At 39.8% G+C, this 17,235-nt stretch overlaps 1 protein-coding gene across 1 annotated transcript; it reads left to right on the forward strand.

The window, feature by feature from the left end:
- Nucleotides 1-3,438: 3,438 nt before the first annotated feature.
- On the forward strand, nucleotides 3,439-16,893 carry mtg2 (mitochondrial ribosome-associated GTPase 2). Its single transcript, XM_060894171.1, has 7 exons — nucleotides 3,439-3,497; nucleotides 4,874-5,066; nucleotides 5,294-5,441; nucleotides 8,566-8,681; nucleotides 10,583-10,801; nucleotides 14,138-14,276; nucleotides 15,947-16,893. Exons 2-7 carry the CDS (start codon nucleotides 4,875-4,877, stop codon nucleotides 16,321-16,323), a joined length of 1,191 nt encoding a protein of 396 aa, XP_060750154.1. The 5' UTR covers nucleotides 3,439-3,497; nucleotide 4,874; the 3' UTR covers nucleotides 16,324-16,893.
- Nucleotides 16,894-17,235: the final 342 nt, after the last annotated feature.

The raw sequence follows: 17,235 nt of genomic DNA on the forward strand, positions 1-17,235 counted from the left end.
TTTTAGGTTTATTTGTATTTATTCCTATTTACCCCTACTTGACCCTAACAGGCAATCTTGAGGCGAACGTGACAAGGAAAAACTTTCTGAGATGGTATGAGGAAGAAACGTTGAGAGGAACTAGACTAGAAGGAAACCTCAGCCTCGTTTAGGTGACACCAGACAGTGTGATTTATAAATTATTATAAAGACCGGAGTGTAATTATAAATAAGGTCCTTTCTATAGTCATACACAGACAATTGACTACTGAGCAACTCAGAAATTAACTTATCATCAGAAATTCAATCATTATAGATTCAACACCAACTCCTCCATGCCGAAGCCTACAAATGCTCAATGATGGAGATACAGCATATGTAGAATGTTATCTTGTGTATTGATTAAGAGGTTGTTTTTCTCAAAATCCTCAGGGGGTTGGCAAACATGGGGTTGGCAAAGCTGGCACAATCTCTATTTGCCTCGGAATGGGCAGGAAGAGAGAAGCAAGTGGAGAATAATCAGCATTAGCATTAAACACCATTATTAAACGCTAACAATCACTGACATTGTTTAGCTGAAATCAGTGTCCAACACCCAAGAGCATAAAACAGCAACATTCACTAACATTCTTCATCAGAAATCAGTATTCACCACCTACAGTAGTAGCATCAAATGCCAACAATCATCATCCAACACATTAAACACCAGCATCCACTTTACAAAACCATTAAACAACACGTCAAAAATACAGACATTATTCATCAAACAGCAACGTTCACCAACATCCCCTAACATCTTGTCCCTCACCAGAACGACACTGTTCAGGTTATCTATATATCCAGTGAGAACTTCTGTAATGTTTCTAAATGATTTGTTATAGTACGGTATATTTGCTATATTGCATCCACTCCGTTTGAATTTATGGTCTGTGTTCCATCTGTACATAAACTGTGAAGAACTGTAAAAAATATGGAAAAACTAAATCATAGTTCAGTTGATTTATCTCTCAGTTACTCACGCATATATGTGCTTTATACCTACTGCTGATTTTGTGTTTTTTTTTTTTTTTTTTGTATTGTTCATATTTTATATAAATTATAGTAGCAGATAACTAGGCATGTGCCAATATGAAGGTTTTATATTATCAATCGTTCTAAAACGTTTAACAAGTTTCTATAGTAATATCTTGCACAGGGATCGGTTTAGTGGACGTGCCACGAAGATGATACGATCAGGTTCTCTGTGAGGAGATGTTTATTTAATATTTTTGAAAGGAGTCTTGGAATAGCGGTGGTGAATCTGTCGATTTTTAGTTTCCAGCGCAGAGGACTTTACAGTTTCTATATAACAAGGTCATTTGTTTTAATTCAGGAGAGAAAACAAAGAGAGGCTGATGAGGAAACTGCTGTTTATAGCTGCTATAGCATAACTTTTTTTATGGACGTTCCATAAAACGACGGGGCAGTGGTGGCTCAACTGGTTAAGGCTCTGGGTTGTTGATCAGAGGATCGGGGTTCAAGGCCCAGCACTGCCAAGCTGCCACTGTTGGGCCATTGAGCAAGGCTCTCAACCCTCCCTGCTCCAGGGGTGCTGTATCATATCTGCCCCTGCACTCTGACCCCAACCTCCTCAGTTGGGGTATGTGAAGAAAAGAATTCCACTGTGCTGTGATGTGTATGTGACTTCTATAATGAAGACTTCTATGCCCCCGTTCTATTCTATTCTATTTAATAAATTAAAATTATTAGCACTTGAAATTTGCTGTCATAAAAGAAATATAAAAATCTTGGGGACGTGTAGTTTTTGGAACATTATCAACTTTGGGGTGGTACTGTACCAATCTCTCATTACACCACCCCATTGTTGATTATGCTCATATATTCACGTGTCCCTAAGAGCTTTATTCCTAACTTATCAGCACATAACTACCTATAACCACATAATTCTGTTTATGTAAAAATCTTTATATAATTTTTTTACTTGGATGTTTTGTTGTTGTTTTTTTTCTGAATTTGTACGATTCATTTAATTGGCACCTTATTTTTGTTAAATTTGTTGAATGAAAGAATGAGCATATTTATCAAAACTGCACATTCATCCTGTCTTCTAGCATGACCTCGTATGACATAACGTTTGTTGTTGTTTGTTTTTTTTTTGTTTGTTTGTTTGTTTGACATTTTAATCCTAATAGTTGCTGGGTTCCAGGAATGCAGAAAATGAAATCTGTGACCAATTATAGCCAAAGCTTACAACCTGTATGTTTTATATTTTGTACATATTTTGAATTAAACATTCTTTTTCAATGTAATTTGATTTTCTAATTGTTATTTTATGCTTTTTCATCCTTGATAGTTTCCTATTACTATCAACTGACGGATATAAAATGATCCCGTCTAATATTTGTAGGTATTTAGGTATCTAATGTTGTATAGACATTTTATTTACATTTCCTGTATTAACAATTTCATATTAATATCAAAATGTCATTATATTACCAGGTTGTAAAACATCTAAAGCTGCGATAATTGCAGGTTACTCGTGTTTACATATTAATTCATTTATATATTTGAAATGTTTTGATTCAGAGATAAGAATATAATCACTCATTACTTAGTACTTGGCAAAATACATCTGGCTTGCTCTTCTAGGAAGGTTCTGAACAAAGGCTTGGACTGTGACTGTGGGGATTTGTCCATTCAGCCAGAAACAGCTGTGAAGTCCAGCAAGAACATCTGGCATAAAATCCCAAAGGTGTTCAGTGGGGCTGAGTTAAAGGTTAACTGAAAGACTCTCAAGTTCTTCCAGTCTAAACTTTACAAACCGTGTCTTCACGGAGCTCTCTTCGTTCACAGTAGGTGTTGTCATGATGGAACAAATTTGGTCCTTTTAGATCCTGTGAAGAGAAATCTTAATGCTACAGAATACAGAGACAACCTATACAACTATGTTTCCAAACGTGTCGTTAAAGTTAATTTCGCCATATTGGTGTGATGCTCAGGTGTCCTATATGTATATGTACAATATACATATAATAAATACTAAATAATAAATAATAATAAAAACATTTTTTTGTAACAGAATTAGTGATAAAAAAATATAACAAGAATAAATCTTAAAATTAACAATATTGTTTCTAAAAGTATATACAGTTTTGTTCAAAATATTTAATTGTTTAAGTTAAATGTGACTGGACAATGTCAATAAAGTAAATCTTTCCTATTAATAATAATAATAATAATAATAATAATAATAATAATAATAATAATATAAATTGAAATAAAAATTAACCGCATACAATTAAATTAAAATGTGCATGTCTTTTCTTATAAAACGTTTAAATTAGATTTAATATACATCAATAAATATGTCGAAAATAATAATAAAAACAAATGTGAGGCGAATAAAACTAAAACTCAAGACGAATAATCAGGTAACTTTTTTTTGGCCTCCGCTCGCCTGCCGTAGTTTTATCTCCGCCCATCATCTGGTGTTGTTTCTGAAACATGAAGCATTAGAGGTGACTTCTGTTTTTATAGCGATCATTAATTATAAAAAAAAAAAAAAAACGGTGGAATTTTACTGAATAAATATATAAGCGCTAAAGCTATATTTAGAAAGGATAAACTCGATAATTAATGTATATGTGGCAGCATTATTAGCACAGCGGCTAACACACTCTGCTAGCATTAGCATTAGCATTGTAGCATTGCTAAGTGTTATTATAGCAGCACATTTAATCTGTCGCTCTGTATTTACTAATCATTTAATCATCAGTGCTTTTGTGTTTAATAAAATAGTTGTACTTTTAATTAAACCGCCTCTTTTCCTGCTATGAAGTGTAAAGGGGATGTTTGTTATCTAGTAGATATAAATATGTACTAACTATATCTATATAATATAGTCTAGTAGTCCAGTATAATCTGTATGTGTGTGTATATATATATATATATATATAAATAGTGAATGCAGCATGTAGAAGATATTCTTCTTAAAATTGTTGCTAATTTGTGGCCCACTGTTGAATATAATACAGTGATGCAAAGGGGTTTTGGTAAAGATAGATAGATATTTCCTTAATGTTATATTCATTCATTCATCTTCTACCGCTTATCCGAACTACCTCGGGTCACGAGGAGCCTGTGCCTATCTCAGGCGTCATCGGGCATCAAGGCAGGATACACCCTGGACAGAGTGCCAACCCATCGCAGGGCACACACACACACACTCATTCACTCACTACGGACAATTTTCCAGAGATGCCAATCAACCTACCATGCATGTCTTTGGACCGGGGGAGGAAACCAGAGTACCCGGAGGAAACCCCCGAGGCACGGGGAGAACATGCAAACTCCACACACACAACGCGGAGGCGGGAATCGAACCCCCAACCCTGGAGGTGTGAGGCGAACGTGCTAACCACTAAGCCACTGTGACCCCCCCTTAATGTTATATATTCAATTCATTTCAAGTTTATTTGTATGGCACTTTTTACAATTGACATTGTCTCAGAGCTGCTTTACAGAACATAAACATAGAACAAAAGGTTAATATAAAGAATAATATAAAGATTAATAGAATACAAAATTCAAGATTAATATTAGATAGATTTAGTTCACAATGTGTATGTATTTAACCCCAATGAGCAAGTCTGAGGTGACTCAGGTGACTGTGGGGAGGAAAAACTCCCTTAGATGGTAAAGGAAGAAACCTTGAGAGGAACCAGACTCAAAGGGGAACCTCATCCTCATATGGGTGACACTGGAGGGTGTGATTATAAATATACAGTCTGATAAATGTTGTATTGATGTAAAAGATCACATGGAGTTCACATCTCCTCTTTAGTATTGCAGAAAATGTGTTCATTTATTTTTGTCACTCAAACTGTTGTACCAGAATGAAGCTGGTGATCTGGAGGATCCTGAGCAAAGCTGTTAGTGTGCGCTCTGGGAATACAGCTGCTGGGGAGAAACATCTGTACAGATGTGCAAACAGCACCGTATTCATCAGAAACCTGTGGCTGAGCAGCAAACTGTGTGGAAAAACTCAAGGAAGTTCCAAGAAGAAAGAGCTGACTGAAAAGAAGCTGGTACGTAGAGCACGTGTTTGTCACGTGGTTGATAGAAATTCATTTATTGTGATCTCAGAAAGCTGAACATTTTCAGCCCTCGTAGACAAATTAGTGATGTGACTTTGTGACCTGTTAACATTAACAAGGTTTTATCCTCTTTCTGAGCTGTTAATCGCAGCCTCTGAAATCTGACATGCTTTTAGTAATAATAAAATAACATCATTTTTCCTGTTCGTAATTTTCAGACACGGTATTTCGTGGACCAGCGCAGAGTGAAGCTCCAGGCCGGGTCAGGAGGAGACGGATGCTGTAGCTTTCACAGTGAACCTCGCAAAGAGTGGGGCGGCCCTGACGGGGGCAACGGGGGTAACGGAGGCGACATCATCATAAAAGGTAGAAGGCTACTTTATTTTAAATGCTTTTAAAATGTATTTCACCCAAAGCTTGAAAGTTTAAAAAAGAAGGTACAGATTTCAGATGAAGTAGTATTTATTGTATTTAAGTTTTTATGTCATTTCTTTACATTTTGGAAAACGCATTTTCTGTCATTGACATCAGTGCCGAACAATTAGAAGAGTCTTAACAATTAAACAATTTAAAGCATAAAATAAAACAAATACACTGCCAGAGTAGTTTAATAACTGAATATATGAACTATCCCAGTGCTCTAAGTTTTCTTATTAATTATGTCATTTGGTTTCTAACATTTAGTTTCAGTCCACCGGATTGGACGAGTTAAGCGTCTTTCCAAGTGTGTTAATATTAAAGGTCGGGTCTCCGTTGTTTGGAAGCCAATGTTGACATTTGAAATCACCAAAACAAACACGCCCCTAACCCAAATGGGTCCCACCCCTGTATTGATAGCTCCACCCCACACATCCATACATAACCCAGGCAACTAATGGAAAGAAATGTGTCTTTATCATAGCTGAAGGGAAGAACAATACGATTGCAGATAAACAAACAAGCAAAAATCAAGCATAATCATGTAAAGGACAAAGGCATATATTAGTTCTGTGTAACAAAGCAAAACCAACGTTACTCACCTAAAAAGCAACCTCGGTGTTAGAGGTGTTATTTGTGTAGTAACAGCGTTTAGCTCAGGAGTTATTGACTCAGGAAACTCCAATCTGTGAATATGTGACCAACTTCCTGCTCCTTCAGTTCTCTCCAGCGCTGGAAAGCTGATCCTATATTAACACGTCCTACTTCTTACCTTATCGTAAGTCTTTCTTCACTTTCTTTCTTTGTTTTTATCCTCCATGTCAATGTTAAAACCGCTTTCTGCTAATGTCACACATGCGCACTGAACACTCTCTCCGCCCATATTGACAAGACACGCCCCTTTCTACTCACTGGCTACACGTTAGTTTTGTTTTTGTTTAGTTTGTCGTCCCGTCTCAGATTTCTGAAGCGTTTCTCAAACAACGGAGACTGCACCTTTAATTCCAACTGCCCATAATTCATTATAACAGTGCCATTTTTTTGAGCTTGTCACTTCGCTGGTGTTCATTCATTCATTCATTCATTCATTCATCTTCTACCGCTTATCCGAACTACCTCGGGTCACGGGGAGCCTGTGCCTATCTCAGGCGTCATCGGGCATCAAGGCAGGATACACCCTGGACGGAGTGCCAACCCATCGCAGGGCACACACACGCTCTCATTCACTCACGCAATCACACACTAGGGACAATTTTCCAGAGATGCCAATCAACCTACCATGCATGTCTTTGGACCGGGGGGAGGAAACCGGAGTACCCGGAGGAAACCCCCGAGGCACGGGGAGAACATGCAAACTCCACACACAAAAGGTGGAGGCGGGAATCGAACCCCGACCCTGGAGGTGTGAGGCGAACGTGCTAACCACTAAGCCACCGTGCCCCCCTTCGCTGGTGTTCACCAGGTAAAAATTCACTTCCTAGTTTAAAACGCTAACTACAGTAGTGTGGTGACATCATCAGTGGACAGTTGAAACTATACTTTTTATAAAATAAAATAAAAAAAAAAAGCTAATCAAAGGAAGACAAAAAGGAAGAAGGGACACCAAGTTCACAGGAAGCAGCTTTAACAGGAATGTACAAATCAATGACAGAGAGCCAACGTGGAATAAACCGAGTGTGTCATCTTTCAGGACCTGTTTCTGTTAGCGGAACAAAACTAAACAAAACATTGACCTATTTTGTGTTCAATTTAAAAAATCGTTCTTACTCAATACTGATTTCTTGTCCATAGAACTATTGTATAAAAAGCATTACATCACTACTGATGAGCCAATATTCAATATATCTGCAATACTGTTTGTGCAATAATAACAATTAAATACAGAATCAGGATATAAAATTGTCAGGACTCGGCCCGGACTCTGGCCATGTGCCTTTTTAGGGGTAGGTGCAGACACGGCAGTCTTGCTTGCGAAGCGTTTTCTTCTGATAGCCCTCCTAGACAAGGGTTCAGGCATAGGAGCGGCTATTTTATGATCTGAGACAGGCATGTTGGCGGCCATATTGGGAGCAGAGACCGGCCTAGTGACGGCCATGCTGTCAATGATTTTTCCATCCAGGGTTTCCCATAAGTTCCATCGGCTTCGGCTTTCTAAATTACTCACAAACCCCCAAAAGTCCAAAATTTGTAAGCTGTGTCTCTGCTGGAGACAAAGGTTCATCCAGACAGTCATTTAAGTACAACTTTAATTCTTCGTCGCTGAGGTTCAAACCAGCCGCACATGTCCAGAATAATTGGGCAAAACAACTCACTGCTCGTCCTTGTTGGCGGAGGGACATCAAGTCCTCCAACCTGTCCCACCATTCTTCCTCAGAGGAGGGGGGCAACACTTGGATTTGTATGCCGCTGTATCGGTACATGTCGGGGTACGGGAACACACCAATCGAAACGGGGAAATATCACTGCTGAATCCTAGATAAGTGGTCATAAAAGGTGCCGGAAGACTTACTGGGAATGCTGGATTTTGTCGGGCGAAGTATTCTGTCATAAAGCGTGAAACCGGTTAGATCCAAGTGCAGGTTTATTTGCAAAATCCAAAAACAGGCAAGGGTCAAAACACCAGGCAAACAGCAACAACAAAGGAAATCCAAAAGCAGTAGTCAATAATCCAGGCATAGGGCAGGTAGCAAACAAACACTAAAAACAGGCAGGATCAAAAACGAGGCAATAAACAGAACAGAGAAATACGCTCAGTATGCAGACAGGCTAACAATACTCCGCGTCGTAAGAGAGTTCTGAGTGAGCTTAAATAGACCAGGTGATTACAAACAGGAAACAGGTGTACCGAGTTGGTGGTGCAATGGATAGTGGGAATTAGAGTCCTGATGATAACGTGCAGCAAATCCTCTGCAGGCCAGCAGAGGGAGCCCTCATGGCTCACATAACAAAAATAATGATATAAAAATTGCAGCTTTAATGCAGTGCATTTCTTTATTTGTGAATTTATATGTATGTTGTAGTGAAGCTTATTGTTTTAGTATAATGACAAAAAATGTGTTGTTTTTTCCTGCAGTGAACAAGCAGATAAAGTCGTTGTCTCTCATATCGGCTGCATATCGAGGAGAAAACGGAGAATCTGGGAGGAGTAAGAACTGTTACGGACGCAACGCTGCTCCGAAATACATACAGGTAGGTTCACTCAAATCCACTCAGACTGAAGCAACTGATGATGGAATATATCACGATAGTCGAATAAACGATTAAAATGCCATAAAGTGTGTCAGACTTTTCTTTATCTGCTTCCCGTATGAAAGGTCACAGCTATATGACAAGGCATGTGAAACGTTCTAGTAGCTGTCACTTTGTCACTGTAGTAATTACAAAGCTATTACATGTTGTAGCTGACAAGGAGAATTTAAATCCTATAAACTAATGAGAGTCTGACTCCTAACCCTAAGGTTGTGGGTTCGAGTCTCGGGCCGGCAATACCACGAATGAGGTGCCCTTGAGCAAGGCACCGAACCCCCCAACTGCTCCCTGGGCGCCGCAGCATAAATGGCTGCCCACTGCTCCGGGTGTGTGTTCCATGGTGTGTGTGTGTGTTCACTGCTGTGTGTGTGCACTTTGGATGGGTTAAACACAGAAAGATGGGTCACTGTACTTAGCCGTACGTCACGTCACTTTAACATTAACAGATGAAGCTGAGAACGCTTTGAACAGACGGGACGATGCGATATTTCACACTGCGTCTCGAGCCGAAACCGGACCGACAGAAGGATCGAAATGAGTCGGGTGTTAATTAATTAGCGAATAAATCTTAATTGATTTAGTTTTACTGACCTCACTACTTATTACTGTGCAGCAACACTTTTATTTCCGAAGCCCTACTACTCTCTCACACTAGAACTTTGTAAACAACAAACTTACCTGCAAACTAGTCGCTTTTCGGCGAAATTCGCCGTTTTTAATCAAAATATGTCATTTGTGTGAATCGTGTAGATCAGAAGAGTTTATAGTATGGGGGTGGCTTCTTTCAGCTGTGCCCGAAACCGCTTACCTCCATCCAATAATTAGGCGAAATAGTGCTTAGGCAGCGGTTTTGGACGCAGCGTAGTAAACCATCTATCAAGCTGATGCCTCGCGTCTCTACTTCTAATGACTTTTTATGGCGGATGGCAAACCAACTTTTGGTGCATTCACCGCCACCAAATGGACTGGAGTGTGACGCACTAGTAAGTAGATGACGCCTCACGTCTCAATCATCCTCACGTCTTATATATTTGTGTTCATCAATTTATTAAGGTTCCAAGCAGGGGCGGTTTTAGGATTTCATCTTTAGGGGGTTTTAGCCCTCAGTGAGAATTTAAAACAAGAAGAGTTTTATATTATATATTATATGACAACTCTGGTAATAAGAATAGTGAAATTTCACTGCTTTTGGTTGCCGTCTTTGCGGCGATTAACATTATAGATAAACACATCCAGCTCTGACTGCGCGTGCACGCTGCGCGTACCTGTGCTTCTCCGTTCAAATAACGCACTTTTGAAAGACTACAACGCACGCGCGTAAAAGCAAAGTAAAAAAATCGCTCTTGGATCAAACTGATAAATAATTTTCTTTCCCATCCACGACATGTCCTGCATTTTAGCGTAATTTTTATTGTTTATTTATGAAAGTAAAAATTATACTTATAGTTTTAGGGTGGCTGAGATGACAGACAGGGGGCTGGAGCCACCCTAAAAAAGGTCTCGAACCGCCCCTGGTTCCAAGGCACTCAAATTGTACAGAGAAAAATTATTTCCAAGAAATTTTGGTAAAATTGCTTTTTTCACTTGAAGCAAATGTTGTCTTTTCCCTTTATGTTCTTGTCCGAGAGCTTCATTTTAAGTTCTCAATTTTTCAAAAATTTGGTGTATATTTCGAACCTTGTCACCTTTTTCACCTCTTGTGAGTTTGCAGGTATGTAAATGTAAAAAAAAAAAATTATCCTAATAATTATGACAGCATTATGACCTTCCTTTAACTACGGCACTATTAGTTGTTGAATTTGTGGTGAGTTGTGTATGTTAGCCGTTTTATGTGTGTGTAGGTCCCCGTGGGCACCGTGGTGAAGGAGCAGGGCAGAACAGTAGCCGATCTTGCTCATCACAGGCAGGAGTACGTAGCTGTACATGGAGGAGCAGGAGGAAAAGGCAACCGCTTCTTTCTTTCCAACGAAAACAGAGCACCGATGACGAGCACAGCCGGGGAAACGGGAGAAGGACGAGTGCTCCAGCTGGAACTGAGGACGATGGCACATGCTGGTTTGGTGAGGATGAGTGGGGGGGGAGCGACAGATGCAATGTAACAGATGCAATGTTTATCTATCCTAATAAAGCACTGTTCTTTTCTGATAAATAGATGATAGAACAGGAACGACATTGTGGCTCTAACCACCACGGCCAGGGTTCGATTCCCGGGCAGTTAATGCCCCCTTTCCACCAGAGCTAGTGCTGGTGCTGGTTCGAAGTTGGTTCCGCTGGCGAGCCTTTTAAGAACCGGTTTGCCTTCCCATGGGCTAGAGAGCCATCACAGGGCCGAGTGTTACATCACTGTATACAACGTTATACAGCAACGATATCGCAGCAGCGACAAACACAACATCAACAATGTTGGATGTTGCTTTACTGTTAATGCTCATGGCTTTGTGATTTAAAATGATTTAAAGGGGTGGTAAAACACGTTTTTTCGAAGGCTTGATTGTGTTTGTGGGGTGCACTGAAACATGTGTTCATGCTTCGTTTTTTAAAAAAATGCATTATTTTTCATATATTTTACCTTTATTCTACACTGCTCTGTCCCTCCTTGTAAAACGGTCTGATGGCTTCCGGGTTCTATGAAGCCAGTCCCTCAAAAATAGCAATGGGCTTTGATTGGTTAGCTGGCCCAGTGTGTTGTGATTCGCTAACCGCCTAGTGCACGTTTTTCGGAAACGTCACGCCCCTTACCTTTACCAGTAGTCTGTGCTTTGGTGGTATTATAAACAATGAATATAATAAATCATACTTACATGTTGTGGCCCGTAAACAGCTTCTGTTTTTAAAGTTGGAACTGCTCCATCTTTCAGGACAAGCCGTTGGGCGAATCCTGCATTGAACTCGCGAAGATTGCGGAAGCTTTCCTCCGTAAAATGTGCAGCACAGAGAGCGAGATTTGGGTAATAATTTTGAGGGACCGAGTTCAAAATAGATTTTAACCATTGATCCCTAACTTCCCCGTCCCTAGGAAGGCTGAACAAAGAGGACCTGCAATCCGGATGAAAATAACAGCGTTTCGTCTGCATCGCGGCAACGACACTCCAGCCTACTAACTAAACCACAACAACTCTTCTCCACAGCAATATAAAATGGCCACGCCCCCCCCTTATTTAATATTCACGGAGGAGGGGTTTATGTAAATATCGGGGTTAGTGACGTCAGCAACCCTGGAGGAATGTCGTGTAGTCCCTACCGGCCGTTTGCTGTAGTCCTTAGAAATGGATTTCTTTAAAAGCAAATATCTCCGTTTGGTTAAAACTTTGAACGTTGTAACTTTGCAGATGTTGTTTATGATCAACCAGGAACATTACACACTAGCTAAAGTTAGAAAAGTGAAATCGTGTTTTACCACCCCTTTAAAAATGGCGCTAACGACGTTCTCTTTTGTCTTTTTGGTCACAGTAGCCCCGCCCCCAGCCCCGCCTCCAGCCTCACGCAAGCTGTTCTTAAGTCTAGACCAACAACGTTTTGGTGCTACTTAAGAATCACTTTTCCTGGTTCAGAGCTGGTGCTTTGGCTGTCGAAAAAGAAAGAACTGGTTCTAAATTAGGCTCCGAACCAGCACTCAAACTGCCTCGGTGGAAAAGGGGCACTTGCGCCAGTCATACGGCCAGATAAGGGAGGGTTATATCAGGAAAGGCTTCTCTTATCCTACGTGTAGGTCATCGGCTTACACAAGCCTTCGTATCAGAGCGAATTGTCTAGCGGACAGGTTTAGCATCATGCACACCGCATGCTTGTAACACTCTCCTCAACCTTTTGGAGACCTTTGTTTGTGGTTTCTACTAAACACTAATAACTGGACACAATACCATTGTGTCAAAGCCTTCTTGAGCGTCCCGAGTGCTGATGTTTGAAGGTCAAGTCACATAATTATAAGGAAGTGTTCTGATCGATGTCATTTCCGAGACAGTGACCTGACACCAAAATACCATTTCTTCCTTTGGAAAACGATTAGTAATAAAAAAATGTCCCCTCCAAGCACCTAAAATCCTCTTTCTAAAGAAATTTGATGGAAATTAGCGATTAATGAGCCTTTTTTAAATTTGTAACTGTTATATAATCACATTCACGGTCAACTGGTCAATCTTTAGAGCCCGTGTTTACAACAATATCCTGTTTATTGTCTGCTTGTGTTCTTAACATACTTTTAACAGCATCAGTGTGAATGTTGTGAGTTTGTAGTTTTAATACATTCGGCCAGAAGATGTCACTAGCGAGAAACAATTTCCAGCAAAGGGGATTTTAATGTTTCATGAAGCTTCTTTTCACACACAAATATTAACATTCATAGCTTTATTGTGAAGCTAGAAACCCTTTCTCGCTTTTACTCAACATTTTCTCACCAACGTGAGACGTTATGAAAGACAAGTTTGTATGTGGAATTGTACGTCAAACATTATATGTAGCACATCAGTTACATCTAATTTGTACGTTTAATTCTTCAATGCAATGTTTTTATGCTGTTTCAAGAAGTCGGTTATGTACAAAACATATTACTGAGCCGTAAAGTGGGTCTTTTTTTTGTTATGTTTTCAGTCAAGCCCTAAGTTAAGATCCCTGTCAAATGTGTAAATGCTTCGTTGAAGCTTATTTTATATATTCGCGACAATTTAATTAATCATTTGTGTCCTGTTATTCCCGCCTCCGCCTTGTGTGTGTGGAGTTTGCATGTTCTCCTCATGCCTTGGGGGTTTCCTCCGGGTACTCCGGTTTCCTCCCCCGTCCTAAGACATGCATTGTAGGTTGATTGGCATCTCTGGAAAATTGTCCGTAGTGTGTGATTGTGTGAGTGAATGAGAGTGTGTGTGTGCCCTGCGATGGGTTGGCACTCCGTCCAGGGTGTATCCTGCCTTGATGCCCAATGACGCCTGAGGCTCCCCGTGACCCGAGGTAGTTCGGATAAGCGGTAGAAGATGAATGAATGAATGAATGAATGTCCTGTTATGTTTTAGATCATATTAAATATATTAACAACGGTCTGTAATTCAGAGTTTGCTACTAATCGGCAGAGATGGGGGACTCGAGTCATATGACTTGACTCGAGTCAGACTTAAGTCGCAGACTTGAGACTTGCTCGAGAAATATTAAAAAAAGTCTCGACTTGACTTTGACTTGACATTCATGACTTGAGACTTGGCTCGGACTTGATTTAAACGACTCAGAAATGGGGGACTCGACTTGACTCGAGTCAGACTTAAGTCGCATATTTGAGACTTGCTTGACAAATATTAAAAAAGGCTCGACTTGACTTTGACTTGACATTCATGACTTGAGACTTACTTGTGACTTGCACACGTGTGACTTACTCCCACTTTGCTAATCAGGTCCTACAAAACTGTTCCCAGGTGGGGTTTCCTAACGCAGGAAAGTCATCGTTGCTGAGAGCGATCTCTAACGCCCGTCCTGCTGTAGCGGCGTATCCCTTTACCACGCTAAATCCACACGTAGGCGTCGTCAAGTACAGAGACCACGAGCAACTTGCAGGTAAGCGTATGTCGCTCGTCATCCCAATAACTAACCGTCATTTATATTTTGTGATTTGATGTACAAACCTTTTACATCGTGACATGAACGTAACGTCATGTTAAACAGAATACCGGCAAAGCTGTGAAAATGCATTCAGTCTAAGGCCACGTTCACACTGCAGGTAAAAGTGGCCCAAATCTGATTTTTTTGGGGTGAAGTGACCAGGTCAGACTTGTTCAGGAGTAGTGTGAACACTCAAATCTAGCCCAGATCAGATTTTTTTTCAAATCAGATTCAGACCACTTCCATATGTGGTCCTGAATCAGACCCAAATCTGATTTTTTTCCAATGTGACCGCAGTGTGAACAACCGAGGCGGATTTGATGCGACTTTTACGTCAATCTACATCGACATTCGTCACAATTACGCACCGGCGATTTCGCACACAAACGTGACTACGCCTACAGAATGGATCAAATAATCAAAAGTTGCCCTCGACATCCGAAAATCTTCAAAACACTGCGTCTCTGTGCTGCCATTACACAAACATTTAGAAAGGAAAGTGAAAGTGCTTACTTCCTCCATAACCTCGCCAACTTTAGCGCAACGGCGTGCTGCGTGTGACATCATTGTTATTGTTCGTTTGCGCATGCGGGTCAGTTCAATACAGCAAACAGTTCACACTGGTATCTGATATAGGCCACATTTTAAAAGGTAATGTGAACAGCCAAACAAAAAAAATCAGATCTGAGCAAAATATCCGAATTGAGCATTAAGACTTGCGTGTGAACGCAGCCGAAGTTTAGCAGTCCAAACTGAGCACTTATTATAATGAGCATTTTTTAGGGTTTGAAGCTTAAGTGCTGTTTTATATGGTGTATAATGTATTATGACCACATTATATTATAACATTTTTATTTGATCAGTTTATCAGTAACATATCAGTTCATTCAGATTCAAACATCTGGAGTTCTGTTTTTTAATAAATGTGTAATACATTAAATTAATTTAAAATGACTAGCGTTCAGAAATGTTTTCATAGTAAATAAAGATTTCATATCATTTAAAGTATCCGTTTAAAAATATTATTATATTTAGAAATATTTTAGAATAGTGCTGTGGTGTATTATTGGACGTTTTAGATTACATAGACTATTTTATATTAGATTAGATTATATACAGTAGTAGGGCACGGTGGCTTAGTGGTTAGCACGTTCACCTCACACCTCCAGGGTTGGGGGTTCGATTCCCGCCTCCGCCTTGTATGTGTGGAGTTTGCATGTTCTCCCCGTTCCTCGGGGGTTTCCTCCGGGTACTCCGGTTTCCTCCCCCGGTCCAAAGACATGCATGGTAGGTTGATTGGCATCTCTGGAAAATTGTCCGTAGTGTGTGATTGTGTGAGTGAATGAGAGTGTGTGTGTGTGCCCTGTGATGGGTTGGCACTCCGTCCAGGGTGTATCCTGCCTTGATGCCTGATGACGCCTGAGATAGGCACAGGCTCCCCGTGACCCGAGGTAGTTCAGATAAGCGGTAGAAAATGAATGAATGAATGAAATAATATACAGTAGTAGTCTCTTATTTTTATGACTAAAAAAATAAAGAAAAGTAATAGAACTAGTTTTTGTCCCACCCCCATTATTCCTCTCATATTCTTTCTCTCTCTTTCTATCTCTCTGTTTTTGGTTCAGTGGCCGATATTCCCGGTATAATCCGCGGCGCTCACCTGAACCGTGGCCTCGGTTTGTCTTTCCTGCGCCACATCGAGCGCTGTCGCTTCCTGCTCTTCGTGTTGGACATGTCGTCCCCGGAGCCGTGGGACGAGCTGCGGTGTCTGCGCTTTGAACTAGATCAGTACGAAGCAGGTCTCTCTCAGCGTCCTCATGCCATCGTGGCTAATAAAATGGACCTGAGAGGCACACAGGAGAAACTGGAGGAGCTGAAGAGCCGAGCGGAGCAGCGCATCATCCCTCTCTCTGCTCTCACCGGGAATAACACAGAGGAGCTGATAATCCACCTGAGAGAGCTGTACGACGACCATAAGGAAGAGAACACGTTCAACTGGTAGACACGAGAGAAAAGATTTTACAGGTGTCAACATGTCTGTTATGTGTACGAGTCTCTTAGTCGCTGGCTATGTTAGCCTTGTAGTGTTTCATTACACAACAAAGTCAGGAAGCAAATGTCACACACCACACGTCATGTTCGGTCGACTGTAGATTCAGGAGCTTTGACGATCAGGATGAAGAACAACTTCTGAACTTCTTTGAGAGATTTAGAACAGGTTCTGGTCTAAGACTGCTTCCACAATTGTTTTTTTTTTCCTTTTTCTCCCCTTAAATATTATTAAGAAAAGTATTATTATTTTTTTTAACGTTGCAACAATCATAGAAGGCAAGGTGTCAGTGATATATAAGCTTTTTTTATTGAGTGAATTTAAGATTTGTTGCATTGGAAAAATGTATCACAGAAACCACTGACTTGTCTAAAGAGTTTGTTAGAGCAAATTGTATATTTATAATATACAGTATGTCGCTCTTTACTTTGACTTTACACTGAAACCGTTAAAACATTTGGAGTGAAAGAGCAGGGATGTAAAATGTTTTTCATTTATTTAGTAAATGCATTTCTAAATAAATATGTTGTTGCTTGATTATTATCACAGCTTGTGATTACGGTCCAGATCACTGATTATAAATGAACTAGAAGTTGTTAACACTCGTGTCATCATATTATAGTACGGTAAAAAAAAGTACTCTTATTATTAATAAATAATATGAATTAATATTTAATTAAAAAAGTATTCTTAATATTAACAAATAATAGTAATTAATATTTAATAAAAAAAAGTACTCTTAATATTAATAATATTAATATTGAATGAAAAAGTACTCAATATGAATACCTAATATTAATGAATATTTAATAAACAGTACTCTTACTATTAATACATAACATTAATTAATATTTAATAAAAAAG

Source organism: Tachysurus vachellii, chromosome 19 (genome assembly GCF_030014155.1).
Source record: "Tachysurus vachellii isolate PV-2020 chromosome 19, HZAU_Pvac_v1, whole genome shotgun sequence".
Classification (NCBI taxonomy): domain Eukaryota; kingdom Metazoa; phylum Chordata; class Actinopteri; order Siluriformes; family Bagridae; genus Tachysurus; species Tachysurus vachellii.